The sequence below is a fragment of the Balaenoptera borealis genome, assembly GCF_965194805.1.
Source record: "Balaenoptera borealis genome assembly, chromosome: 1".
NCBI classification, from domain to species: Eukaryota; Metazoa; Chordata; class Mammalia; order Artiodactyla; family Balaenopteridae; genus Balaenoptera; species Balaenoptera borealis.
Window position 1 is genome coordinate 40572524 of NC_138860.1, and position 26764 is coordinate 40599287.

The window sequence follows — 26764 nt, forward strand, 5'->3', positions numbered from 1 at the left end:
CTCTAGAGCGCAGACTCAGTAGTTGTGGCGCACGGGCTTAGCTGCTCCGCGGCATGTGGGATCTTCCCGGACCAGGGCTCAAATCCGTGTCCCGTGCATTGGCAGGCGGATTCTTAACCACTGCGCCACCAGGGAAGTCCCATATGTACCTTTAATGGTACTTGTTTCCTGCTTTTTGAACCACATTTTTATTTTGCACTGGGCCCTGCAAGTTATACTCAACATTTACATCAAAGTGGTTCTGTTAGGATTAATCTGTGGGTATACCATAAAGGCCTGGTAATCAGTTTCTGATTGTATTTCGATAATATTATATCTCTGATAGAACTACGTTATCAACTGTGTAATAAACCTATAATAAAATAGCTAATAAAGGAGCTATTTCTTCCCATTTATGACATTATAACCCTTCATAACTTGGTCTTATTTCATTAAGCTAAAAGGATTAGCATTGCCAGGAAAACATCACATGAAAATATGTGATGGGCACAGCAAGGACTGCTAATTCATATTAAAAGTCAGACATGTAAAAAAAAAAATCCATCAAAACCAAAATAAGTTTCCTTCAAGGGTGGGGTATATTCCAACAGGTTTCAGCGGAGATCAGGTTTCTCAGGCGTGGTACTCTGACGTTTAGCTGTGGGGCCATCCTGTGCACTATAGGATGTTTAGCAGCATCCCTGGCCTCTGCCCACTAGATGCCAGTAGCACCCTCCCTCCGATCGTAACAGTTAAAAATATCTCCAGACATTGCCAATATACCCTGGGGGGCAAAACTGCCCCCGTAAGAACCACTGGCTTAGATGGACAAATGAGATGGGTAGTAAAGTGACGTATGGCTCTTGCAAGCATTACATTCTCTTCCCTACCCTCCAACGCCTAAATATCATAAACACAGACTCCCTCCAACTAAGATCAACAAATACAAGCGACATGAATACAGGAAAACTAAAGAATTCTTTTATTTAGTGAAAAAAGAGTAGGCAAATGACAGACAGCTCACATACTGTTAAACAGAATAAAAAGGGGAAAAAAAGAGTTAGAGACATCATAGTGATGGAGTTTCACAGAAGGTGACAGATTTAAACTACAGAGCAAGGGGATATTTATAAGAGAGATGTCAAGGTATTAGTGACCAATCTATATCCAATTAGGTTTTCTCTAAGCTCAAGAACATTTAAAACCTCAGACTTAAATTTTAACTCTAGACGTGACAATTGTAAGCACACCACTTCAGTCCCTTAAAACTTGTAAGTGCTGCTCCTGGGTAAATATCTTTTTCTAATATTATTTCCCCACCCCAACATATAGAACATAACATTTCATGTTCCAGTAGTAATCACACACAGGATTAAAAACCCAACCGGCCAAGAAAGTGTTATTCTTTCTATGAAGCGTTCTTTACAAAAGAAAGAAAAATGAAAGGGGTGGACATTGGTACAATTCTTGCTGAAGAACAGCAAGAGTAATACCAAACCACCCTGCTTACTATAGAAAAGGCACGGCTCGCGGAACCAAGTATACAGGCTACAGCAGTCGAATACCCATCTCGAAAGGGCTGGCCACATTAAATACCGTACACAGGTCTGTGTCTCTGCGTCAGGCTAGCGCATGCCCAGGATCTGTCTGCTTTTCAGTTGGTAAGTTTGTTCAATGTCTGACAGGGCTTGAGCGCGAAGCTGAGCAGCACGAAGCCTTTTTTTCAGGTCCTTGCACTTGGATTTGGAGGTGAGCTGATTCTCAGAATTCTCACTCCTCATGACATTCTCCTTACTCTCCCCACTGAAATGAACTTTCTTCTTCATTATCGAGGATGTAAGATCAAAAAGTTCTTTAGAAAGAAAAAAGAAAAAGGTTTTTGAGTTTCATGAACAGGAGATGAACTCCTCCATACTTACCAAACTTACTGAAATATTTATTGTCAGTTTGCATGTGAAATCTGGGTACCTGTTTATTCTCTCTGGGATAGGAGTGTTAAACAAAATTCAACTGAGCAAATATTAAAGATCTCACTGGCTTTATTCAATGACTCATAAATTGGGCAGCATCCCATCCAGAAGACAGAAAGGAGTTCCAAGGAGCTGTACAAAAGGAAAGGCTTTTATAGGTAGAAGGGGGCGGGACAAGGAAGTTACACCAGCAAAGAGGGGATTGTCTGTGGCAAGGTCACCTTCCTTCAGGGGACAGCAGGGGTCTATCAGGCAGATGACCTCTCTAGTGCTAACCAGGTAATTCCAGATTGACTGGTTTAAGATTCCATTCCTGAGAGAGGCTGAAACTGCTATTAAGTTAGGTATTAAGTCCTGATTTGGTGATGTTTGGTGACCAGTGACTCCATTTTGGACCTGTTGTCTCTTTTTTTAACAGGTTAGGGGCATGAGGTTGGCAGAAATCAATCAGCCTTTTGAACTGTAGCCAAAAATCAAGGAACCTATGTTTTATTCTCACGACAATCAACATTCCTCTTAAGGTTAAATGCACTGAGGATTATGGGCCACAATATAAAACTTCTGGAAATCAATGTTATTTATCTCTATTCTTGAAAGCAAGTGCCATTCTACCTAGAACACATTACTTCCAGAAAAGTATGGAAGCAGAAGCTCTTTCTCATAGCGAGCACCTACAGTTTTGGCTAAATACTTAAGAACACATTTTAAAGCGGCTTAACTGACCAGAAACTTGTTCTAAAAAGAACCTAAGCAAGATTCAGCATGGTAAAAGTAAATTGAGTGAACTGTACTTTTAGCATGAAAAAAATGATAATTTACTTAAAGTGGCTACACTATTAGGAACTGACAACTATTTGGGGGTTGGGGACTTGAAGGTTTGAATTCTAGAACCTTTTTGTTTTTCCTTTGTGTTCATTTAAAGGAAATATGTTCAAATATTTACTGAGCTCATTGTATGGGCCGTTGTGGACCAAACAAAGGCCCTATTGTGGTAGGAGGAGATAGACCATAAACAAATAAACAAGCCCATATGAGGAATATTTGAGGATGGTATGTGCTGTGAAGGAAATTAACATGGAGAGAGGGAGACAGAGGTGCCATGCGTGTTTGCAGTGATGAAGCCGCATAATAAGGTGACTTCTGAGCAGAGACCTGATGAGAGTGAGGAAGTAAGAAGTCACATGACTATCTAGAGCCGAATGTTCCAGTCCAAAGAAACGGAGACGCCCTGAGGGAGGAGCAGCTGCACAGAGAAACGCTGCCCTCCGACTGTCTCAACTTCCTACTTCATACACTGCTTCTCTGCAAAGCATTTTAGGAGATTGCTTTTAGGCCTCAACTCCATTGTTTCAAATAGATCCACATTTATTACCACAAACACCTATATGTTTGTAAACAGACAGTGTAAACCGTAAATCCTACTAATAAGACAGTTTTATAAGAAAGTGTTTAAAAAAAGAATTAGTATTTCATTAAATAGACTAACTAGAGCTTTTAAAAAGACGCTGATGCTTACTGTGATGATCTCAATTTATTTGTTTTCCTCATGTCTGAATTTTATAGCCCAAGGATGGGGAGAGGATATTTCCAGCTGTCTTGAGTTCACAAGCGCACCCCCTCTCCACTGCTTTGTTGTTTTTCTTAGGGCTCTAACATGCTCAGTACTTTAAAATATCTCCTACCCACACTGGACACCATTCCCACAGCTCATTTTAAGTAAGTCTTTGCCGTGATTCGCATGCCGGTAGATTCTTCTACCTACGTATCCTACGAAGTGAAACACGTCATCCTTCCCCAGCTCTTCTCACCCTTTGCTCAAAGACTCTCAGGGCAAGATGTAAATAAACTCTTTAACTGGGAGAGCCGTCCCCAACAGGGCCTTCAATATAATTCTCGGCAACGGGCTTGATGCATGACACTTACCCAGATAAAAATTCCTCCTCACTCTATCACAGTAATCATGATTTAAGTCTAGTTTACCTTTATGGATGGCAGTGTGGAATCTAAGAAAAGCTGAAATAAATATTATAAAAATACTGAAATGGTAGATAGCAGTATTGAGAAAAAAGATATTTACTTCCATCACTAGTTTCATTTGTTTCCATCACTTATTACAGAGCATATGTAGATAGATATTAAGCAATCACATTTTGACATACACATTTCAATTGGAATGGGTCTTAGCAAAGATCCAAAAGTGATGGCCTATTCTACAGTTGGTTTATCACACCTTTTAAGCCATACTTTCTATGAAGGATGTGGCAAATATGAGTTGGTTGTGTGGTAATAGTAAAATGCTAGGATTTTCACTTGAAAATGGAGAGAAATGTAGTTTTGAAAATATACCCAGAGAAAAATCTAAAAGGCACAGCATTTTTTTAAAATGACCTAGTTTTTAAAAGTAAATATCAAATACTGAACACACAGTCTGATAAAGCTAATAAAACCGAAGATGAAATCATCCTGACTCATTGCCTCATGTCTCTGATCACAGTTAAGTCAGTCATTGCTAAAACAGAATTCTTATCTCCACTGAAACGCATATATTCAATTAACTCCATCATAAAATTCAAGACTCCGAAAATTTAAAGGGCTGCCAAAGCCACCTTCGGGGCAACACGGGTGCCCATTTCCTCATTTGTGGCACCAACTTCTGTTCTCTGAGCTGGTTCACATACCTGGACCACCCGCCAGAGACAGGAACTTCTGGTCCTTCAGCAGGCTGTAATTCTTCAACAGACTTTCTGCTCTGGCCAGCTTGTTCTCTGCCAGTCTCTCACGAACACAAAGCTCACGTTCCTTCTCTTTGAGAAGGGAATGGAACGAGAAAGAAAGAAATTAACAAGTGGCTCTGGGTATAAACGATTCACATTTGGTAATCTTACCGCTTTTCCTTATCGCTAAGGCTAACAGCCTGGCCTCCGATGAGTCATGTTTTGTGCAGGGTTTCCTACTGTATCTCCAGCCAACCGGACTGTTCCCGTTTCATAATGCAGTGTGGTTAGTATGTCGTATGTTGTCTTAGGTTTTCTCCTAAGGACCGGCTTAAGCACAAGGACAAAGTCAGCTTCACCCTTTGGTTGTGATGTGTGGGAATAACTCACGGGGGAAAACAAAGAGCTACTGCCATCCCCGCTCTCCGCGGAGAAGGGGCAACAGTTCATTTTCCGGGCGTTACCCGGCTGCACGGTACAAACCCTTCTCCCTCTGGGTGAATGACAGCACCCAAACAGAAGGGAAAAATCCACAGCTCAGTTAGGTGGTACTTCTTTAGATCAGTAACGAAGTCTATTATTTATTCATGGCCCAGCATTCTGAGAGTTCAGATTTCAGCTGCTATGTGAAATTACAAAACACTGGGGAAAGTTTTAATGAAATGTTTTTGGTTGTTTGTTTTTTGTGGGTTTTGTTTTTTTTTTTAAAGAATTCTTTTGACAGAAGAGACAAAGATTTTCAGGTAAGCACAGGCTGTACCTCCCACAGAGAGCATATCTCACAGTACTAGACAATTATCATTAAGAAGTAAAACATTAACAAACGCATTTAGATGCTTTATAAGTACGTTTAAATAGAAAAACACTTATGAAGTCTGCATTGGCATAGAGCTGCAGAAGCGAGATCGGGTGAGCCACGAAGGGGGAAGAAGACAGTCGCAGCCCGTCTCTTATCCCTCGATGTCAAAATGCAGAGCTGCACTGCTTCTGCTGCCTTGCAGAATCCTAAAACCTGGGTAGCAGCTCTCACTTTAGTGGAGTAGACAGAGTTTCAACATCAAAAACTCATTAGCACCCAGTCCGTCAATACCCATCAGAGTATTGAAATATCTTGTACCCACATCCTCTGTGGAACTGCCCAAATACATCTAGTCTTACACACTGTAGGATTTCAGACCCGGGCTGTGTTGGAGCAGCGTATCAGAAGGGAGAAGCGCTGGCAAATTCTAAGAGCTTCTCTACAATGGGAAACCTCAGGGTCCGTATATTAAGAAAGATAAAGAAAAGAGTGACTCTACAGTACAGTGTGATGGCTACTGTGCTGGGCTGTCACAGTTAGGGCCCGACAATGTGACGACCACAGCTGATCTCAGAGAAAGAGGCTCAACACGAAGGTGCAGCAAGCTTGATGTGCATATCTTGGTTTCGCAAGTATTTATAAAAACATTCTAATAGAACATAGACATGAGATCCTCTATTCAGATGGATTTTCACATACATTAGAATAAGCTTCCTGGAGTTCTCTGTGCTTCACCCCCACTCAGACTTACGCTCCAGGCTTTCTTCCCTTGCTCTGAGGGCTTGCTCCCGCTCCTGTAACTGTATTTCCTTCAGTTTCAGCTCACTCAATACAGGGCTGGAGTCCTGCAACTTTCCTGGTTCTCCTAATCGCCGCCTTCTTCTCTCAGGATTTCTCCTTTGCTCTTCTGCAACCAAGTCTGCTATCAAAGGATTCTCAAGAATTTCTTCAACAGAAGGTCGATGGTAATCCTGGGAAAAAAATATTCAGTGTTACAGGCACACTTCATAATGGACTACTCATCCTGAAAGAGCAGCTACATTTAAAACAGCATATATTTCCAAGGCAATGGGTCTTTTTGTTGTTGTTGTTGTTGCATAGCATTATAGTTCAACATCTTTATACACTACAGAGTGATCACCACCACAAGCTCAGTTACCATCCATCACCATGCAACTGACCCCCTTCGCCCATTTTGCCCATTCTCCCCCCGCAACACACACACATGGGTCTTAAACACCTGAAAAATAAGTTCACTGGTGGCTTTAACTCATGAGGTTCTGGGTCCACAAAATAATGCAGATTTTAACTTACCTGTGTTCCCCTTTTAACCTAAGAAGGCTCAATCCCTGTGCTGTGCTGGGTAGCATTGCTAGGGTCGGTCTGTTTCAGGGCACGTACTGCCCTTGCATCTCTAAACTACATTAAGCAGGATGCTCTCTCACCGACCTTCAATCCTGTTACTTCACCTGCATCCTTCCTTCTCTTTGAACTCCCACAGCATTTAACTCTGTTCTTACACAGCCTGATCCCTAGGACATCTCCCTCCCCATCCCACTGCCAGATTTTTTTCTACATAATCTCTTTATTTCCCCTCTACCCTTTTTAGCCAGCCCTCCCCCACCATTCCCATCTCTAATGATCTCTAATCTCTCAGAGCTAGAGGCAGAGTAATAAGGTCTTATTATTCCTGGCCCCTTCCTGTACCACCTGCCACTTTGAGGTAGGCAAGGACAAGGGGAACTGAGGATTTGGATCCTTCTTGCAATCTTTCCTTGCTACCAACCATCTGTTAGCATGGCAGAGAGTGGGAGGAGACATAAAGAAAGCACAGAAGGCAGGCCAGCAATGTGCCAAGGATACATGTTTTCACTCTTGGTAACAGTAGATTTAGCTAAAGAAATATATTTAATGTTTCTTTAGACTCATTGCTCCACGAGAGCACACACTGCAAAACTTAACTGAGAGATGGAAACATACAATATATCATCTTACAAACTTTACCTTTAAATTTAACATCCTTGTAATTATGTCATTTAATTCATCAGAGTAACGATATGGAATTCGCCTGAATTTGCCTTCTCTGATCTTCCCAGCTAGTTCTTTCTGGTTGAAAGCTGTAAATGGAGGCCTGGGGAAAAAAAATTTTTTTTAAATGTAAAAATGAAAATATATAATAAGAAGCAAACCAAAAGCAGAGTTTAAGGTTCAGTTTGTATTTATGTTTCTACTTCTGGGATCTTCTTCTGTAGCTAAGTTTCCCAACCTTGGCACTACTGACGTTTGGAGCCATATGATTCTGTTACGGGGACTGTCCTGTGCATTGTTTAGTATGTTTTGCAGCATCACTGACCTCTGTCCGTTAGATGCCAGTAGCTATCCCTAGTTGTGACAACTAAAATGTCTCCAGACATTGTCAAATGTCCCATGGGAGGCAAAACTGGGGGGCAAAATTCCCCTTCGCTGGTTGAGAACCACTGCTCTACAGAATACTTTAGAAGGGAAAAAACAGAAAGAAAAAAGGGAAAGAATCAGAGCTCTTTCCTGTCCAAACCCTAGACTGCTTCTCTAGATCTTTATTTCATTTCTTTCACAGGCTTGACCTATATGCTCTCCCCTTGAGCTAAGCTCAGTCTAACAGAGAAACATCTAACCAGGTTAGAAGCTTGAACAAGTCTAGATCCAGCCTCAGGGATTATATTATTAATTTGTAAATAATTTTTTTTAACCTGTCCATCTACCTTAATTTTAACCCATGGTATGATTCTTTCAGACTTGAATGTGCACGGATGCTCAAAAAGCTGAACCCGGTGAAAGGTGACAAATCTCTCTAAGTGTAAACCTCAGAATACAAATCTGTCTTCATTATACTTACATTAATGCACACAATTCATACAGCAAACAACCTAGTGACCAGATATCTGACTTCTCATTGTAGGACATGTGATTCATTTGTTCCTTAAGGGGGAAAAAAAGGTAAGAAAATAGGGGTTTAAAGTTCATTTTGTTTTAAAACTTATAAAATTAGTCCTGAGACAAAAATGGAACCTTAAAGTTTGGTAATATTCACTCAAGGAAAAGAAAGGAACAGATTTTATATCTATAACAAAAATTTCAAATACAAAAGGCTGATTCCTCTTACATTAGATCTTGTATCATAACAACAAAAAGATGGTACTTTATATTTTATATTCAAATTTATAATGGAAAAAAGGCAATGGTCTTATCCTAATACACTTTGTCATATATAATTCATTCACTTATTTTTCATTCACAAATATTTATTATGTTACTAAAGGCAAGGCACTGGCAAGTTAAAGGTGAACATGAGATATCTCTACCCTCTACCCTCAAAGAATTCATAATCTAGAAACTCCATTTTAAAAGAACCAGAGAAAATTCTAGAATAACATCTAGCCCACATTTAAATGAATATAGACATAAATGGTTAATTGAATCATTCATTTATATATTTTTCCCTTAGTCCACTGTATATACCACAATAGTAACTAATGTTCTCACTTCCTGTTTTAATTGTTTGCCCTTCTTCCACACGTACAGTAACAACAGTCCACCATGGCTCTTATTCTCAACAGAAGGCACAGAGGCAAGTACTGTACTGAAATCTTCAGGAGTCTTCTTAGTAATTTAAAGTCCAACAGGGGAGTCTGGTACCACTTCCTGACAATCAATCCCATAGGGAAGGCTAAACTGATCTATTTACAAGGGCAGGAGGGAACAGGAACAAAAGAATTGTGCAGGTTTCAAATTTTCCAAGAACCACCTCTGGATAATTTTCCTTTATATCAAAGGCTTTCTATTTGGAATCTGATCCAGTGAGAAAATGACACTGCTCTGGCCATGTCTAATCTGAGTCAAAAACAAAATCACTAATTTACAAAGTTTTACACTGTAGTCAGATTGGTTAACATAACTGAAAAAGATTGAGAAAATCCTGAAAATGTTTGTGAACAGCTAAAAAAATAAATCTCTCTCCATCTTTATCCGCTCATCTTTCATATACAACACACTGGTGCTATCACTTATTGATTCAAGCTTTTCAAAAGTCACTAGAGAGCCATAAACAGTTCATACCCTTCGACCCAGAAATTCCATTTCAAGAGCTAAACACCAAGGAAATAACCAAAAAGGAAGAAAGAATAATTCATACAAAGACATGCATAGCAGTGCTCCTTAGAATGGTGAGACATTTTGGAAACAAAATATTCAGCAACTGAGGAAACAGGTAAATGGGTGGACTCTGCAGCTCCACTGTAGGAAAAGGCAATAAAAAAAGAATAAGTACAAAAAGTTAACACTGCAAAAATATGTTGTCAGAAGTGAGTGAGTCTCCTGAGCCCTGAATCTCCATGCACAAGAATCATCTAGAAGGTCTGTTAAAATACGAAGTCCAAAATAAAAAGTGGTGGAGGACAAACAAAGAAAAAAAAAGTTGAGTGCAAAGACCTGTCCAGAGATCCAAATTCACTGGATTTGGGGCTCAGGACTCTGCATTTTAAACAATCACACCAGATGAGTTCCAGCTGGTGTCCAGGACCTATGGCACTTTCGGAAGTGCTGCTCTTGAGGGCAGAGACAAAACCTATCTCATCTTTGTGATCCCAGAGCTTAGCACTTGGTAGTCATTCAATGAAAGCTTGATTTATATTGCTAATACAGGAACTTAATGGTCTGGTGGTCCATTTGGAAAAATATAAATTTAAAATAAAACAGTATTGTTAATTCTTGCCTATTGGATATTACTAAACAAACAAAAAGCTCAATTTCTCTGCAGTTGAGTGCTTAGCATTAAGATGTTTAAAAAGCATCTAAATTCTGAAATACTTACAGGAGACATATAATAAGGTGTGCCAACAAATGTTTTTGCAAAACTCGTATCGTGGTTTAATATCCTAGCTAACCCAAAGTCTCCAAGCTTAACGTTTTGCTTGCCATCCAGGAAAACATTGGCTGGTTTCAGATCCCGATGCAGCACAGTATGACCACCATCACTTCGTCTGTGACATTCCTTTAGGGCCAGAGTCAACTGAGTCATCACTCGAAGAACAAACTCTTCATCCAAGTATTGTCTGAAATCAAAGCAGTTATATAGCCTATAACTTCTGAATAAAACCATTACAAAGATGGGATGATGTGAATTATCTAGTTTTCAAAGTGTACACATAGGGAAATAAATTGATATGAAATATGGGTGTTGACGTACCACGGATTTTCTAAAGTACCATGGACCCACCAAACAAACACCAGAAGACTCTTCCCCATTACTAAGTACTCTGTCCCTGATCCTAATACAGGATGCTTAACAGAAGCAAAACTAGGCCCATTTAAGAGATTTTACCTTTCCTTGGTCCCCTTGGCAATTGCACTAGCCAGGTCCCCTCCTTCGCAATATTCCATTACAATGTACAGTGTTGTGTTGGTTCGGTCAATAATTCTATCATAGTATCGGACGATGTTTGGATGCTTCAGCTCACGAAGTAAATTCACTTCAGAAACAAGCATGTATTTCTCAGCTTCTGTCATGGAGCCATAGTCCAGTTCCTTCCAAACTAAGATCTGAAATAAAAATTTCCAAGGTACAAATAAACTCATTATACTCAAAACCTTTTTAAAAACTTTTTAAAATTACTTCTCTAGTAAGTAGATCATACAGTGACATCATCCAATGTAGTTCAATGAACCTAAGGACCCCTGAGTTTACTTCCATAATCTTCCCCTAATTTTTCAGGAATAAATGATGCAACACAGGGTGATGAGGTACATTAGGCCTCCCCCAACCCCCTAACCTCCGTTGCTTAGTCAAAGCTGGTCAAAGCTGGGGCAGAGGTGGTCAAAGTCCTCGAGCATTCCAAGTCAAGATTTCCAAGGTAAGAGAACTTAGTAAAGGTCCTTCCGTCAGAGCCAATTTCCTCTCCATTGTTTCTTTGTGTAAAGTCTACCTACACACCTTGGGAAATCTGAATCCAACAATCTGAATACTGGGTATTTTAAATGAATTCTGACTACAAGACATAAAAGTTCGAGGTGCTGATGGTCATGACTGAGAGGGCTCTTCTTCTCTAAAAATAGCTCAGGAGTCAGCTAGCTGTCACCAACTGAAGGCCCTTAGCAGGTCAAATTGGGAAAAAGGAAGAAAATGGAAGAGAAAGGAAAAAAGATAGAAAAAAAAAAAAAAAAAAATATATATATATATATAACATAAATATATAAAAATGTGCAGTCCCATGTAAATAGCAAAAGCGGTGTTATGTATTTGACAATATTCTATTTGGCACATTCTATTAACTTTATTTAAAAATTAAGGACAGATTCACAAATGAAAAATAAAAAAAGGAAAAAGGGACACAGTTTCCCATCCCTTGAGAGACCCAGGACCGACACAGACCTGGGGGGAGATGGCTGACTCTTCTGAGCACCCTGCCTTCCAGACGCACAGCCCCAGACCCCTCGCTTCCCTTCGGCGGCAGAGGGCGCGCCCCCCGCAGTTTGCAAAACCGCGGCGGGGGCGGAGACAGGCGCCGAGCCCGCGCTCACCTTGCCGTCGCTCTTCCTCCGGATTTTCTGGCAGCGGCCGTAGGAGCCCGTGCCAATGGTGTACAGCACCTCGTAGTCCTCCGCCCGAGTCGGCATGGCCGGACCCGCGCAGGACACCTGAACGTCGCACCACCGTCGCGGAGCTGCAGCCACAGAGTCGGAGACCTCAAGCCACCGCGCCAGGCAGCCCCAGTCTCCAGCCCCGTTTAACCGTCGCGGGCCCCCGCCTCGCAGTCTATTGGCCTGCAGTAAGGCCGCTTCGCCTCTCTGATTGGCTAAGAAGAACACAACACCCTGGGCATCTTGGGAAAAGAAGCTAGGCAACCGCGTCGGCGTCCGTGTCGGCGTCTGCTTCCGACCTCTCGGGAGAAAGGGGCGGAGCTAAAACTAAAGAGAGGGCGGGAGACCGAAAGCAGCAGTGTCAGGTGGTTCCCTGCCACCCTGCCACCCTATTCCTCTGGCTGAGGTCGCCAAGGCAACCGAAGTCCAGAGACCTCTCTTCAGACTTTTCTGCTCACTGCCTACAAGCACTTTACATGTATTGTCTCGTTTATAAAGCAGGAATTGGCGTTATTTCCAATGAGGAAATGGAAGCACAGGAAGGTTATAGTATTTGCTTAGGTCCAACATCCAGGAAGAGAAGAATAAATGCAAAAACAGTGGATACTCATAGTAATGATTTAAAGTTCACACATGACTTTAGGATGTAGTCCTCATAGAGAGACTATATCTTTGAACACCAAACTTAGAGGCCTGTTTAACATGCAGAGGATGTGTACAAAACCTCAAGGTGGAATATGGAAGTCCCTGAAGTTTTGGAATACCCAGGAGAATATGGTGGCTGTAAGGCAGAGAGAGGTTTACCTTTAAGACTCCTACAAATTTTTTTTTTATTAGAAAAGACTACCAAATAGGTTATCAGGGGTGCCAAACACATAGTTGATTGACAATAAATGCAGCCTTCTCTGGGCATGCACAGAGACCAACATTTTCAGCTCACCCAGCCAGATGGAACAGTCCCACTTTTACCTGGGAGAGGGGACCTGGAGACCTCCATCCAAAGGTGGAGGAGTACTTTACAAGAAGGCAATGCATAAATAGGTCAATTTTCTTTAAATATCTGTTCAGCATGGGATTGAAAGTAACTTGATTTCCTATTAATAAGAATTACAAACCTCTTTATGTTAAAAATAAGGAATGTATTACATGCACTGAATATAACATAATTGGAATTGCCAGCCAGGAGATTTTTAAAGTAACATTCAAGGGCACTGTCTTACCTCAAGGGAATGGAACCAGTTTAGTTTTCAAAAGTTATGTAAGGAGCCACAAGTGGCTCAGTTAATTGGCTTTTTATTTTTTTATTTTAGTACCTCTTAAAGATTGACATCCCTGGAGCTCTTTCGCTGGCCCGCCTCAAATCCAACCCTGCACCTTCTCTCTGGCCATTCTTATGCTCTGATGCTTTGCCCCAATTCCCCAAACCCGGCACACTTTCTCAGTTCCCTCCTACCGCCACCACCTTTGCACCTGTTACTCCATTTGTCTGGAATACTGTCCATCCCACTCCCTTATCCACTCCCCTACCCCTGATCATGTCTGTCTAGAGGACACAACTTGTCTTTCAAGACTCAATGCCAACTTTCTCTCCTGTACTCTGGAAAACCTTTCCTAGCAACCTAGAACAAGCAATTCCTCCATCTATAGTGTTCATAAACCACTTTGTACATAAGTCCACCTTAACTTGTTATTTATATTATTTGTTTATATGGATCTCACAGTGGCTCAACTTCAAATTCCTTGTAGCTAGCATAAGCCCTGTAATAAAAGAGGCATGCAAAAAATCTTTGTTAAATGAAAATATGAGAAAGCAGCTTATTAATAATCATGTAAGAATTTGGATGAGCCCTCAAGTACTCACGTTTTGATAGCCTCCAGCCCTGTGGCAGCGACTAAATACTGGGTAAAGAGCCATCCCAAGAGTATGGAGAGTGGCTCCTAGGCACATATGTTCATTCAGCAAATATTTATTGAGCACTTTTCATGTGCCAGATATAATGATAGGAATTAATATGCTGAGTGTTCATTAAAAAAGAGACAGAGATGGTAAAGAGTGACATGGGTATGGCATGACAAACCCTAAAAACCTGCCAAAGTTATCCCACATCATTGGGTGGGAGTGAGGGGCAGGACAGCCTAGACACTGAGAAGAAAGAGACATTGGTGGCTGAGGAACATGTGGAGGTCGATCAGGAACACTTTAGAGGAAATACCCCTTCCCCCATCACTTCCTCCCTCCTTCCTTCATATTTTACCCATCCTTTAAGACTCAACTCAAGCCCAGTTTCTTCCCTGAAAACTTCCCTGGCTGCCTTCAACCCACGGTGACCTCCTAAAAGAGCAATTAACTGTGTTCTTTACTCATTTAGGATGTGCCATATAATAGTCTGAATTACTTGCTGCTCATGCGTATCTATCTTACCTGACCTATTAAATCGAAAACTCATCCTTTAACAAATATAAATCGAGGTATCTCCAGGTGCTGAAGATACCCCAGTGAGCGGGACTGATGTGCAGTCTTGGAGGTGGAAACAGTAGATGTACCAAGGAGACAGAGAAATGCAACCATTACAAATTCTGCTAAGAATTAAGAAAACAAAGAACTGAGACAGAAATGGAGAAGACTACACTGAAAGAGAGAACTAAGGGATAACCAGCTCCATAAGGGTGGGACCAAGGCTTGAACTTGTCTATAACCAGGCTCCCACACCCAGGGTCTGATTCAGTGTCCTCACAATTTTCTTGCTAAATATTTTCATTGTTGTCAGTTTTAATTTAAATTTGGTGAAATCTCAAATAAAGAGATTATTTGCACTATGTCTGTGTGTTCTGCTCACAAGTACTCTACAGGTGTTCCCAAAGACACCAACAAATTTTTAAAACAAGCTCCTTGGAAGACTAATGGGCACCTCCAACGTAACGTGTCCAAAATCATACTCTTGAGCTTTGTCCCAGATTTGTTCTACTCGCTGTTTTCTTCGTCTTAAGTAATTAATGCAGGTGATTTTTTTGTTGTTTCTTTTGTTCACTGCAGTATCTCCAGCACCTAAAACGTGCCTGGAACGTAGTAGGCACTCAGTTGGCATTTGTACATTGAAAGAATGTACCAGCGAAGGAACAAACAAATGAGCCATCATACTCCATTGCCCTCGGCTTTCCTTTATATGTTACATTAAAGACCCACTAGAGGGCTGTAAATCACCGCATGATAAACGAGGAGTCAGTTCGTCTGCACCAGCCCACCCCCAGACCTGTCCTGACAGGGCACTTCGAGATTTGCATATTTAGCACGTCAAACCTCAGACAAGATGTTTGTGTGTCTTATCTCCACAATTACTTGGAGCCATCTGAAGTCATGGATTATGGAAATTCTTTAAAGTGCTTAATAAAGATTTCTAGAAATAAAAGAGAGAGAGAGAGAGATTCTTTAGAAAGAGTAGAAGCTAAAAGATGTTAAAGAAAGGTGCACGACATAGTATGTGCTCAATAAATAACCATGTTCTAGAGGAAAGAATGAGGTGTTATGGAGACTGACCCTAATAGTGACCTACCACTTGATCTAAACAGAAGGATAAGATGAAGCTAAGAGACAGCTTTGGGTTTAATGGCAGGCAGCTGATGGAAGAGGATGATAAGAAATTTTTCTTTGAGACCACATTGTGGTTAGTTCTAGCTCTGTCACATTTTAAAGAGGGATAGCGTCATGCTTGCACCCAAGGGTACAAGTTAGGGGAAGGCTGACTTCTGTTCAATACAAGGATAAACTTTCAGACAAAGAGAGCCACCCACAAATTTTATGCTTTTTTTAAAAATGATATTTGTATATTCAGGATATATATTATCAAATTTCTAAGAATATTAATAATATAAATTGGTTAAGAAGAAAGTTAGAACGAATCACAGATGCTGAAGCCATAATGTGTTATCTAAGGGACTTCAGGAGCTTTTAGAGAACACTCCTAATTTTCCCTTCAGGGGGCAGCACAGTGAAATTGTAGGAGCAGTGAGCATGAGGTCTAGGAACCCAGGTTCGGCTAGTTCTGTTTTGATGAACTGTATGACCTAGGGAATCCACTTCACCTCCCTGTAAAATGAGGGTTTTAAATTTGATGACCTTTAATGACCCTTCCAGCTTCACATGAAAACTGAAAACTCCTGAAAACTCACCGGAACTGCTATCAGAGCCAGGAAACTGGTCTGCTTAGCCCTTGGTTTGACCCCAGATAACAGTTTTTATTAAGAAGCTATGTCTGCATTAGCTTTCTCATCATCCTCTTCATTTTTGACTTTTATCAGCAACATTTATTGAGTAACAGACACAGTGACAGGTGCTGGAGATAGAAAGATAAAATATCAGCCCTTGCCCTCAAAGAGGTTCCCCTGGAAAGGTGAGACGTGTAAATCAGCTATCCCTATTCGGTGTGATCATCTCTCTGAAAGAGTTTTGCCTAAATGTTAAGGGAACCCAGAGGGAGGAGCCAGGCTCTGATAGGGATGGCAGGGGGTGCAGGTCAGGGCAAGTGTTCCTGGGGGAGGTGACCTCTGAACTACATCTAAAGGATGAATTAGAATTAGGAGAGAGGGGACTGTGGGTGAAAACGTGAAGGCATGCAGGGGCCTGCAGGTTAGAGGACCAAAGGCTGCCTATGGTTACCTTGTGAGACAGCCAGTTAGGTAAGCAGGATGACCCAGGAGTTGAGGCAATCTTCTGAAGGTGATGGAGTCACAGTGGAAGCTTTGAGCAGACGAATATTACCAGGCTGTGCTCTAGAAAGATCACCCCAGTAACAAGATAGAGAATGAACGTGGGAGGACAGGAATATGTTACGAGAGGTTATGGTCACAACTCAGGAGGAAATGATATCAGCTGAACTGAGGCAATGGAGGAGAAAGAGGGAGTCTAGAGCCGTTTGGGTGGTAGATTAGATGAGATGCGGTGAGCAGCCCTATGTAGGGGAAGTCGGGAGGACAGCTCCTGGCTTGAGTGACCAGATGGATGGCGGTGTCCTCCACTGCAGGAGACGACGCTGGAAGAGGGATGGCGGTGTCCTCCACTGCAGGAGACGACGCTGGAAGAGGGATGGCGGTGTCCTCCACTGCAGGAGACGATGCTGGAAGAGGGATGGCGGCGTCCTCCACTGCAGGAGACGACGCTGGAAGAGGGATGGCGGTGTCCTCCACTGCAGGAGACGATGCTGGAAGAGGAGCAGGTTGGGGTGGGGGACACTGAGAGCATGATGAGCCCACAGGCCTATGGGGCGGCTGGCCAGTGGGCAGCTGGATACAGAGTCTCAACAGAGTAGTCTAGGCTGGAGCAGGAGAACTGGGAGTAGGTGGTGACAGAAGCCAGGTGTGGGGATGAATATGCCCCAAGGGTGGCAGAGAAGGGAGACTGGAGGTTATACTGGGCTGTAAAGGAAGAAAAGTCAGCAAAGGAGACCAAGAAACATGACCAAAGGGGTAGAAGGCAATATGGAAATAATCTCTAACCCAGGTTTCCAATAGAGGAGATCGTTTTAAGAATGTGGGAGTGGTCCACGGGGCCGGATGTTGCAAAAAGAGCACAGAAAGGACGGGCAGAAATGAAAACAGTGGATTTGGTCATTTGGAGAGCACAGGTGACCTCCCTGAGAGCATTTGCAAGTCGAGTGGGGCAGAGACCAGCCTGCGGAGGTTGCCGCTGGACCAGATGGGGAGGGCGGGCAACAGAGTATGTGTGTGTGGACAGCCCCGCACAGCCTTCCAAAGCAGCTGCGGGCCCGGCCTTTATGTTTGTTTGCACCTGGGTCCTGTGCCCCTGGAGAATGAGTGACCTCTCCTGGAGGCATTTCCGCCCTCATTGTCACCACTCCCATGACACCAGCCTGCAGATGACGTCTCATAACACACTCATGACATGTCACCCAGAGGAGCGAGTGGTTCCTCACAGCCAACGCCTGCCCCAGGTTCCCAGCTGCTGCCAGCCACTGCCAGCGCGGTGGCCACAGCGACCTGAATGCAACCCACGGAGACCTTGGGAGAGGCTGCGTTTGCTTAGTGAGGAGGGTTTGGAAAGAAGTCAGAGAAGGAACTTTCATTTCGACTTTTAGGAGGCAGAACTCAAAGACACCAGCTCGGGCCTGTTCCACTATAGGGCCCTCCACGAGCTCCCAGGTGCCTCCGACCAGCAGCCGACTTGAGTCTGGATTCAGTCCAGAAGAGCCCTGCGCCCTTTGTGTTGTTTTTCTGTGCTAATCCTTTAACAAAGCCCAGCTAGAGAGTCACCTCCGTGCTGCTGCCTTTCGTTAGGGAGGACACCCCAGGGCAGAGGCAGAAAGGAAAGCCTGCAGCGACAGCCTGTTACGGTGACCAGTGACGGGTCGCTGAGCTCAGGTCCAGCACCCGGTAAGCCTGTCTCACTCCATCTCACAAATGCCCACGGGGAATTTACAAATGAGGAGCTGGAGACACAAAGACGTTAAATAACTGACTCAGGGTGCTGAGTGGCAGATCCAAACTGAAGGCCCGGTGGCGTCCAGTACGGGATCCAGGATCTTGACAGCTAGTTTGTGTGACTTGCCTGGTCTCATCTAAGGGGGAGAGGATTTTCAACAGCAATGGCAACCACCCAACGTCTACCTTAGGTTCTGTTTTAACAGCTGCACCTCGAGGCCTGGCATCTGCCTGCTGATCAGATTTCCCCACCCTCAATGGACCCCAGAGAGCTCAGCTACTGCAACCGTTAGACACCGCGGCGAGAGAGGCTCTGAGCTCCTGCTCCCGAATCACCCGGACCCGACGTGGTTGCCCAGCCTGGCACACAAGCTGGATGAGACCACGGCAGTGACCCTGTAGAGGGGGGGGAGACGGTGCCAACCTCCCAGGGCTTCACTGAGGGTTGAATGCAATAATGTATGCAGTGTCTGCCCCGCTGCAGATGCCCCAGACAGGGTGGCTATTAGGGTCTTTAGTGCAATTCTCTCACTGGGTGGAACCCTGGAGGACGGCGCAATCCCTAGACTTTCTGCTGACGGCCAAGGCTTCCTGAGGGGCATTTTATCCAACCTGGCCACCCTGGCCAGCATGGCTAAGGGCAAACACTTCCTCCACTGGCCTGGTTCATTCCCTTGGCTTCTGTTCTCTCTGCCTGTACGTGGCATCCTGCCTTGGGTGGGTTCTCAAGCCTGCATTCAAGGGTATTCGAGCACATATCTCTCAAGACAAGGCAAGGGGAGCAAGGCCAAGACATGGCTGTTGTGGGGGTGGTTTAAAATCCACTTCCCCATTGATGAGCAGATGCAAACAGCCCCCAGGTGCCTGCCAGCCTTCTTTTTCTGCTCTTACCTTCTCTCTCTCCCTTGTTTCCTTCTCTTCCCATCCTCAGCTACCCATACAGGGCAGAGAGGGTATCTGAGGAGAGGAGAGGCCCTGGTCCTCGGCCCTTCAGAGCTTATTCCCTCCCCCACGAGCGTCGAGTTCCAGAACTGGCTTCACTCAGGTTTGAGACATGATGCAGAGACCTCACTCTTCCTCTCTTCTTTTTCAGGAAACATCTGGAAGCTCTGCTGGGGAGATCTGTCACATGGCCTCTAGTGAACTTCAGACTCCTGCATATTCTGCCAGAGTTCTTTGTTTGTTGAATATTATGAGAAATCATATATATATATATGTATCTGTCTCCCAAATACATAGCTTGAACCCAAAGCACAATGTTGTTAGTTAAATCTCTTAGTTAAGAGAACCCAACACCTGAAATCAGAATTCACCACACACAGTAACTGGGAAGGGAATGATTGGAGACACAAACCACTCCACTTTATAAAAGGATTTGCTACTGATTATTTTAAATACCAATCTTCCAGAGTGCTCCTAAAACACAGTTTAAGTAGAAAATGTTGTTTGCACTTTTGTTTTTCTGGAGCAATGTTGTCGTGCATAGAGACCTAATTTGAGCAGGTCTTGGCAACTGTCAAACATACAACTCTTCAGATTCAGGCCAGGCTGTTGCATCATCACGTTGCTGCCCTCACACTGCCCCTGACCCTGGGCAGCAGCAGAGGGCTGTCCTGGAGCACCTGGTGAGCTGAGGGCACAGGTATACCTGGCCTGATGGATGTGGCCCGTGGAGCCGGGAATGATAACAGCCACTCCTCTGCGCCAGGCACTGTGCTTCTCACCCTATTCCTTCACTCTTCACCACGTATCCATAACTGGAGTGTCAGTTTATTCACATTTTTCAGGAAAGAAAACCGAGGCTCGGGATGGCTAAGCCTAAGGTTTCAGGCCACTATAACAGTTCTCATCTGAAAAAGAGAAAGCAGAAATGTGCCCACCCACCCTACAGATCCTTAGAGGTCTGGCTCACGAGTCTGAGGAAGCTCCCTCATCCCAGCCCCTCCACTCTGGACCACCTGGAAACCATGGGCTCCTGCAAGGACTCTGGTCGGAACTAGTGCCTGCAGGGGGACAAGTCAGGGTTCAGCAAGACCCCTGGCTCGGTGGGCGTGCTCATCACCCTGGATGGCTGTATACCATCACACAGAGGGAAGGATACAGGTGGGGACGAGGGTTGTTTTTATACATGAAAAGGCTGCAGCCTTCTCACAGCCTCGCCACAGCAAAAGGGAAGCCAGACAGAAACTGAACAACTGGGCCACAGCAAGCCCTGCCCAGCAGGGAGCTGGTGAGACAAGGAGGACCTGCCCTGGGCACACAAGGCTGGGGCAGGATGACGCTGTCCAGCATCACCCGTTCACCCGGGGACCCAGGCTGAAGGCTGTTTCATCTCTACACCGCCTACCCCCAGCTCTCCGTGATGCGAGAGGCCTGGCAGGCGCCTGGAGCGGCCCAGGCCTGGGCTGGCGGCCTCCAGGAGTAGTAGCCAGGCAGGGAAGGGTGTCAGGACCTAGGAGGCCCGAGGAATCCAGGGTGTCCAGCAAGACCCAGTGACTCCCTGGAGTGACATGTTAATACAGAACCTGGGCTGTTCCAGTGCCTGGCAGAAACTTACTTCTGTGCTAATGGTGATGGAAGGGTTTGCTGTGCACATCACCAGGGCAAGAAGATTATGGAGAAGAGAGTTCTGTATTTCCTTAAGCAGCTCTGCAACCTCCTAGGCCTGTGTTTCCTCATTTGTAAAAAGTGGTCCACAGTACTCAAATCTGTCAAGGCATCAAAAACAGGGCAAGTCTAAGAAACCGCCAGTCTAGAGGACCTTAGGGAGCCATGATAATGACACCTAAATGTCATGTGGCATCCTGGAATCCACCTCGGAACAGAAAAGGGATGTTAGGTTAAAAAAAAAGGGAGGTGGGGACCACTACAGAAATCAGAATCAAGAATGGACTTTGGTTAATGATGTAACAGTATTGCTTCATTCTTTGCGACAGACATACCACATTAATGTAAGACGTAAACAATGGGGGAAACTGGGTGTGGGGTATGTGAGAACTCTCTGTGCTAGCGTTACGACTTTTCTACAAACTGAAAACTCTTCAGAAAGAAAAGATTTATTAAAAAAAAAAAAAGTCAGCCTGATCTCTAAGCTCTGTGAACTGAGAATTTTGTTCTCCTTTACCAAATGTGGATTTCTAACACATCTTTTCAAGTTGCTTGGCAGCATCTTGGAGCTTTCAGTTACTAACTGTGTGCCAATGACAAGTGGTTCCTTAAAGGAGGCCCATCAGGGGTCCTGCCAGGCGCCATCTCCAGCGGCCTGTGAAACTGTGACACTAACATTGACAATAATGTAGCTACTCTTCTGGGGCATTGACTGCGTGCCAGCCGAGGCACAAGGCACCACAACCTGAAGACCAGATACTATAATAATCTCTGTTTACAGATGAGGAAACCAAGGGTCCAGGGGTTAAGTAATTTGCCAAGTTCAGACCACTAGAAAATGCCAGAACTGATCTTGCCTTTGCTTCTGCCCGACTCCAAAGTTCGTATCCTAACCACTGCTAAAGAAATAAAGCTGCACTTATTTTAATATATTTTATAATTAAGACGCCTCTCCCTACCCCAGCCCAGAGTATACTGTATTCCAAACCCACACACTCTGAGTTCAAGGAATCTAAACCCATGGGCCAGAGTATGGCTGCATTCCCCAAAACACTGTGTGTAGACAATGTGTGAGAGCCTTCCTGGAGCAGCCTCCAGGCTTTCCCAGGCTCTATCAAATATTGGTGAAGTCCTGTGTCTCCAGGAGCCCCTAAGGGCCCTCATGCCGCCATCAGCCCTGAGAGGGGAAGAGGACCAGCATGACACTGTCATGCTTGTGGGGGACACTGTCCCCCTTCCTACCCAAATTACAGGGCACATGGCAAGGTGGAGACAGGACCAAATCCAGACCACGGCTGCCGTCATCAGACTGCTGCACTGTGTGACATTCTCCAGAAGCCACCTGGGCAGGGATGCCAGGGCAACTTCTGTGCAGGGCCAGGTCACCTGCCGTGGGCATGAGGGGAAGAAAGTGGCCTGTAAGATTTAGATATAGGCATTTAATACAAATATACCAGCACATGCTTGGGCATGATTTTTAATGGTCTTGTATCTTCTGACCACCGAGATGAAATGGCATCATGAAAAATCAGCGCCCATGGGAGGGAGGGGTTGAGGCAGATACCCAGGCTCCTGGGTGTGCAAGCCGGCAAATGATGGCACCATCCACGGAGAGAAGGAGGAGGGGGGAGCAGCTCTGGGGAGGAGCTCATGCCAACCCAGACGTGGAGCCTCTGAAGCGCCTGTGGTCCTCCCACTGGGGATTCTGACACCATCTATCCTGATTCTGATAGATGATCCGGGAAGGAGATACATAGAGATATGGGGTCCTCAACAGGTAAATGGTAGTGGAAGCCACAGATGCGGGTGTGGATGAGGTGGCCCGGAGGGTGGGGTAGAGTGCGGGGCAGGGTGAGGTGAGCAGAGGGTCACAGGTGGGCAGACACCAGCCACGCAGCGTAGGTGGGGAGAGAGCTCTCTATCTTCACGACTTTGCAAGCTCCTGTTCTGGCGAATCCAAAGCCAGCCAAAGTCTGCCTACAGTCACTAAATTAGGCATGGTGCCTGGAATTGAAAGTAGTTCTCCAATACGTTGTTTTATGTAATTATTGGCTGCTGCCTTTATTAAGATCTACTGATCAAAGCGTTAAAACTGAGCTTATTGAGACTGATTGAGAGAAAAAAAATTAGAATATAGAAGAGAGTTAGAGATGCCTTCCTTCCCCCCAGTACAAGCACCACACACAGCGCAGTGATGGGCCTTGGGAGGAAGTGAGGGGGGCGGTAGGAATGCTGGCAGCAGGGCAGGAGGAAAGGCCCAGAAGCAGCAGCGAGCGGTGTGGGGTGGCACTGCAGCAGCTCAGCCTGGCCCAAGTGGGTCCATGCCCGGAAGTGACCTTCTTTCCTTCCTGCACCACACAAAAGAGGTGGCAGAGAGGGGGCAGTGTTGAAATTTGCACGCTACACAGGAAGCACCAGAAAGGGAAGTCTGCAAGGTGAGCATGAGCCTTTTTGTTCCTCTGGCCACTTCCGCTCTTGCCGGCGGTGCAGTGGGCTGGGCTCAGGGAGGCAGCCTCCCAGGGGAGAGCTGGGTCCTGGCAGCACCTGGGGGATGGGGCTTGCACCCTGGCCCCCACCAGGCCTTCCGCATTGTCTGCCAATCCCAGGGAGCAGGTGCAGCTGCTCTGCTGGTGTGGTCTGAAGCCCACTGCCCCGGGGACAAACACCTTGGCCCACCTCCTCAGCGGGTCTTCTCATGGTCTTACTTTCACACTGCCTGTAGCATATTTTCCTTATAGACTTGAAAGTCATGTCAACAGCCCACCTCTAGAAACTAAAGAAAGGGACCTACTTTTGGAAATTGTGCCTGGAAGCCCAACTGCTAAATATACCTCTGTTATAAGTTGAAATATGTCCCCCCCCCAGAAAAGATACGTTGAAGTCCTAACTCCAGGTACTTTGGAATGTGACCTTCCTTGGAAATAGAGTCATTGTGGATGTAATTAGTTAAGACAAGGTCATTTCAGTGGGCCCTGATCCAATATGACTGGTGTCCTTATTAAAAGGGGAAATTTGGAGACAGACAGGCACACAGGGAGAATGCCCAGTGAGGATGAAGACAGAGAAATGTGATGCTTCTACAAGCCAAGTCACATCAAAGATGCCTGCAAACCCCCGGCAGCCAGGAGAGGGGATGGAACAGATTCTCTTCTCAGGCCGTAGAAGGAACTGGCCCTGCCCACACCTGGATCTCAGACTTCTGGCCTCCGGAGCTGTGGGACGGTAAATTTCTGTTGCTTAAGCCGTCCAGTTTGTGATACTTGTAACAGCAGCCCCAGCAGGCAAGCACACCTCTGCCCAGATTACTGCGTGGTCAGGCCACCAGGCCCCACCTCTCACACCTGTGAAAAGGTGACTTCTTTTGAGAAGGAAAGGAGGGAGCTGAGTGTCCCAGAACAGAGTCTTCTGGCTTCTCTATTCAAGTTTCTATTCCAGATTCGCAACAAGTCACGCTCGGCCCTCTCCAGGGCCTGTCCATGACTCTCTGCATTTGGTCATTCACGTCTTCATTTGTCCATTGTCCATCTATTTATTCATTCAGCATGTCTTTCTTGCCCACATCCTGTGTGCAAACTGCTGTTCTAGATGTTTGGCAACAGTGGGGAACGAGGCAGATGAAAGGCCTGTCCTCACGGCACTTTCATGTGGTCAGAGGACGAGGCATTAGTCAAACAGTGTTGAAATCAGGGTTAATTCTGACAGTGGTAAGAGCTACAATGACAGAAACAGCGATTAGCTGGGGGTCTTGATGTCCCAGCTAACCATGACCCTGACCCCCACCTGCTGCCACCAGTTGAGGACAAGGATGGCTCAGTTACAGATAAGCAGCCTCGTAGTGCTCTGAAGGGTCTGGCCGATCGTGAAAGGCTGTGTATCTTGGGTACAGACAGGGATGTTAGTTTGTGTCTGCCCCATCCCTGCAGCCGGGTATTTTGGGAGAGGTGCTTTCTAGCCAAGGTGGCAGGGACGCATAACTCCTGCAGTGGCTGGATTTCCTAGATAAAGACCATGAGGTGACAACACCACAGGGTTGTGAGAGACTCGGGTGGTCTCTGCTGGAGGTTGGGGGCCCTGAGTGTAGTTCAGGGCAGTGCAACTCGAAGGGTCACTCCCGGGACCACTAGTGCCGCCGGCCCCAGTTCTACTGAATCAGGACCTCTGGGGTGGGGACCTCAGGAGTTGCCACTGCTCCCCAAAGACGAGAAACACTGGTATCAGGGACAAGCATGGCAGTCCGGACAAATGGAGTCCAGTTTGAGAACTGGCTCTCTGCTTTCTGAGGTTTAGTTCTCCTATCTTATAAGGGCATAAAAATAGCACCTAACTTCCGGTACCGACTTCTAAAGTTATGCAGAGGATATTAACTAAAGCATGTAAGTGCCTGGGACCTGGCACAAGTACAGTAAACATCAGCTAGTTTTTCTTTCATTACGATGTTGTTCTCCTGTCTGCATGTGGAGAACAGGCCTACCTACCCTGCTTTGGAGCATTGGGAGGTTGTCAAAACCCTCAGCGTGACCCGAGGAGCCCTCTCTTGAACAGGCTGCCTGTCTGGCTCGGTGCTTTTTGCCACTCAGCAGGACTGGTGAGGCTGCTTAGCTCACTGTCTTGTGGCCCTGAGGGCTTATAGGCCAAGAGTTGTCAGGAATCCGGCCTCGACTTGCTCTAGGAAGTATGGCCTCAGGTAAGGCTACACACGCACGCCGTCATCATGAGAGCAGACAGTGCAAAATCAGTGCCTGGTGCAGGATCTGGAGAAGGAAGGCTGTGGGCACTGCGGGGAGGAGTGGGTGCAGGAGGGCGAGGTGATAAATACGTGTGTGTGAAAGGGGAGGGAGCCATGGATTTCCCGGGAGGAACCAGGCACCAGGCAGGGTGGGAGCACAGTCTTGGTGTTCATGTTGCCTCTTTGACTTCTTGATTAGGGCCCTTTAAGCGCCTCTGTTCAGCTACCCAGGGAGTAGGAGGTTGTTTAAGGCTGTAATAAAGCTCTGTGCTTGAACCAGCTCTGCCACTGCTAGAGACAGCTGCCCTGAGCAGTTAAGAAGAAAACCACGGGAGATGTATGCACACACTGAGCTAATTCCCAGAACGTGCATTTCCTGCTCCGCCCTACTCTTCTGCCGGGAAGTTTTAACTGGGTGATGCTGGAGGGGCCCCCCATGGCATTAAGACTCCCAGGGCTGGCCACATGGTGCAACTGGGCAGAGACCGGCCAGCCTCCTCTGGCACAGGGCAGGAGGCGGGGCACACACACCTCTTCACAGGACGGAGGCCGAACAAGGCTCTTCCTCAGCTCCCACCAAGGATTCCCTAGGAGGTAATCCGGTCGCTGGGCCACCATGCCAAGGTCACCCTGTCCCAGGGGGGAGCCACAGCCCAGTTTGAAGTCCTTGCCTGCTAGGACACAGCCCTGGAGCGGCTGGGATGTGGTGGCCTCACCTGCATGCACAGGTGGCACCTTCCTGATCTGTTCCTGACTTAGGTTTCCCTCTGCAGTGGGCTTCCCGACCCTAATCCCATCCCAAGCCCTGCAGAGATAACCAGCAAGGCTCTGGCATATTCCATGGTGTGCTCTCCTGCCACCCCCCACCCCGCAATGAGGCTCACAGAATGGGGCGAGAAGGCTAACACCCCAGCAAAAGGTA

The 26764-nt window shown here is 45.5% G+C and overlaps 2 protein-coding genes across 2 annotated transcripts in view; both read right to left on the reverse strand.

Annotated features, from left to right (window-relative positions):
- RD3 (RD3 regulator of GUCY2D) overlaps nucleotides 1-26764 on the reverse strand; it is a 411139-nt gene that overhangs the window by 179793 nt on the left and 204582 nt on the right. The window lies entirely within an intron of this gene.
- NEK2 (NIMA related kinase 2) lies at nucleotides 939-12268 on the reverse strand. Its single transcript, XM_082403369.1, has 8 exons — nucleotides 12018-12268; nucleotides 10822-11039; nucleotides 10312-10552; nucleotides 8338-8420; nucleotides 7467-7593; nucleotides 6214-6433; nucleotides 4628-4753; nucleotides 939-1831 (listed from the first exon to the last, which is right to left on the reverse strand). The coding sequence occupies exons 1-8, from the start codon at nucleotides 12111-12113 to the stop codon at nucleotides 1605-1607; spliced, it is 1338 nt and encodes a 445-aa protein (XP_082259495.1). The 5' UTR covers nucleotides 12114-12268; the 3' UTR covers nucleotides 939-1604.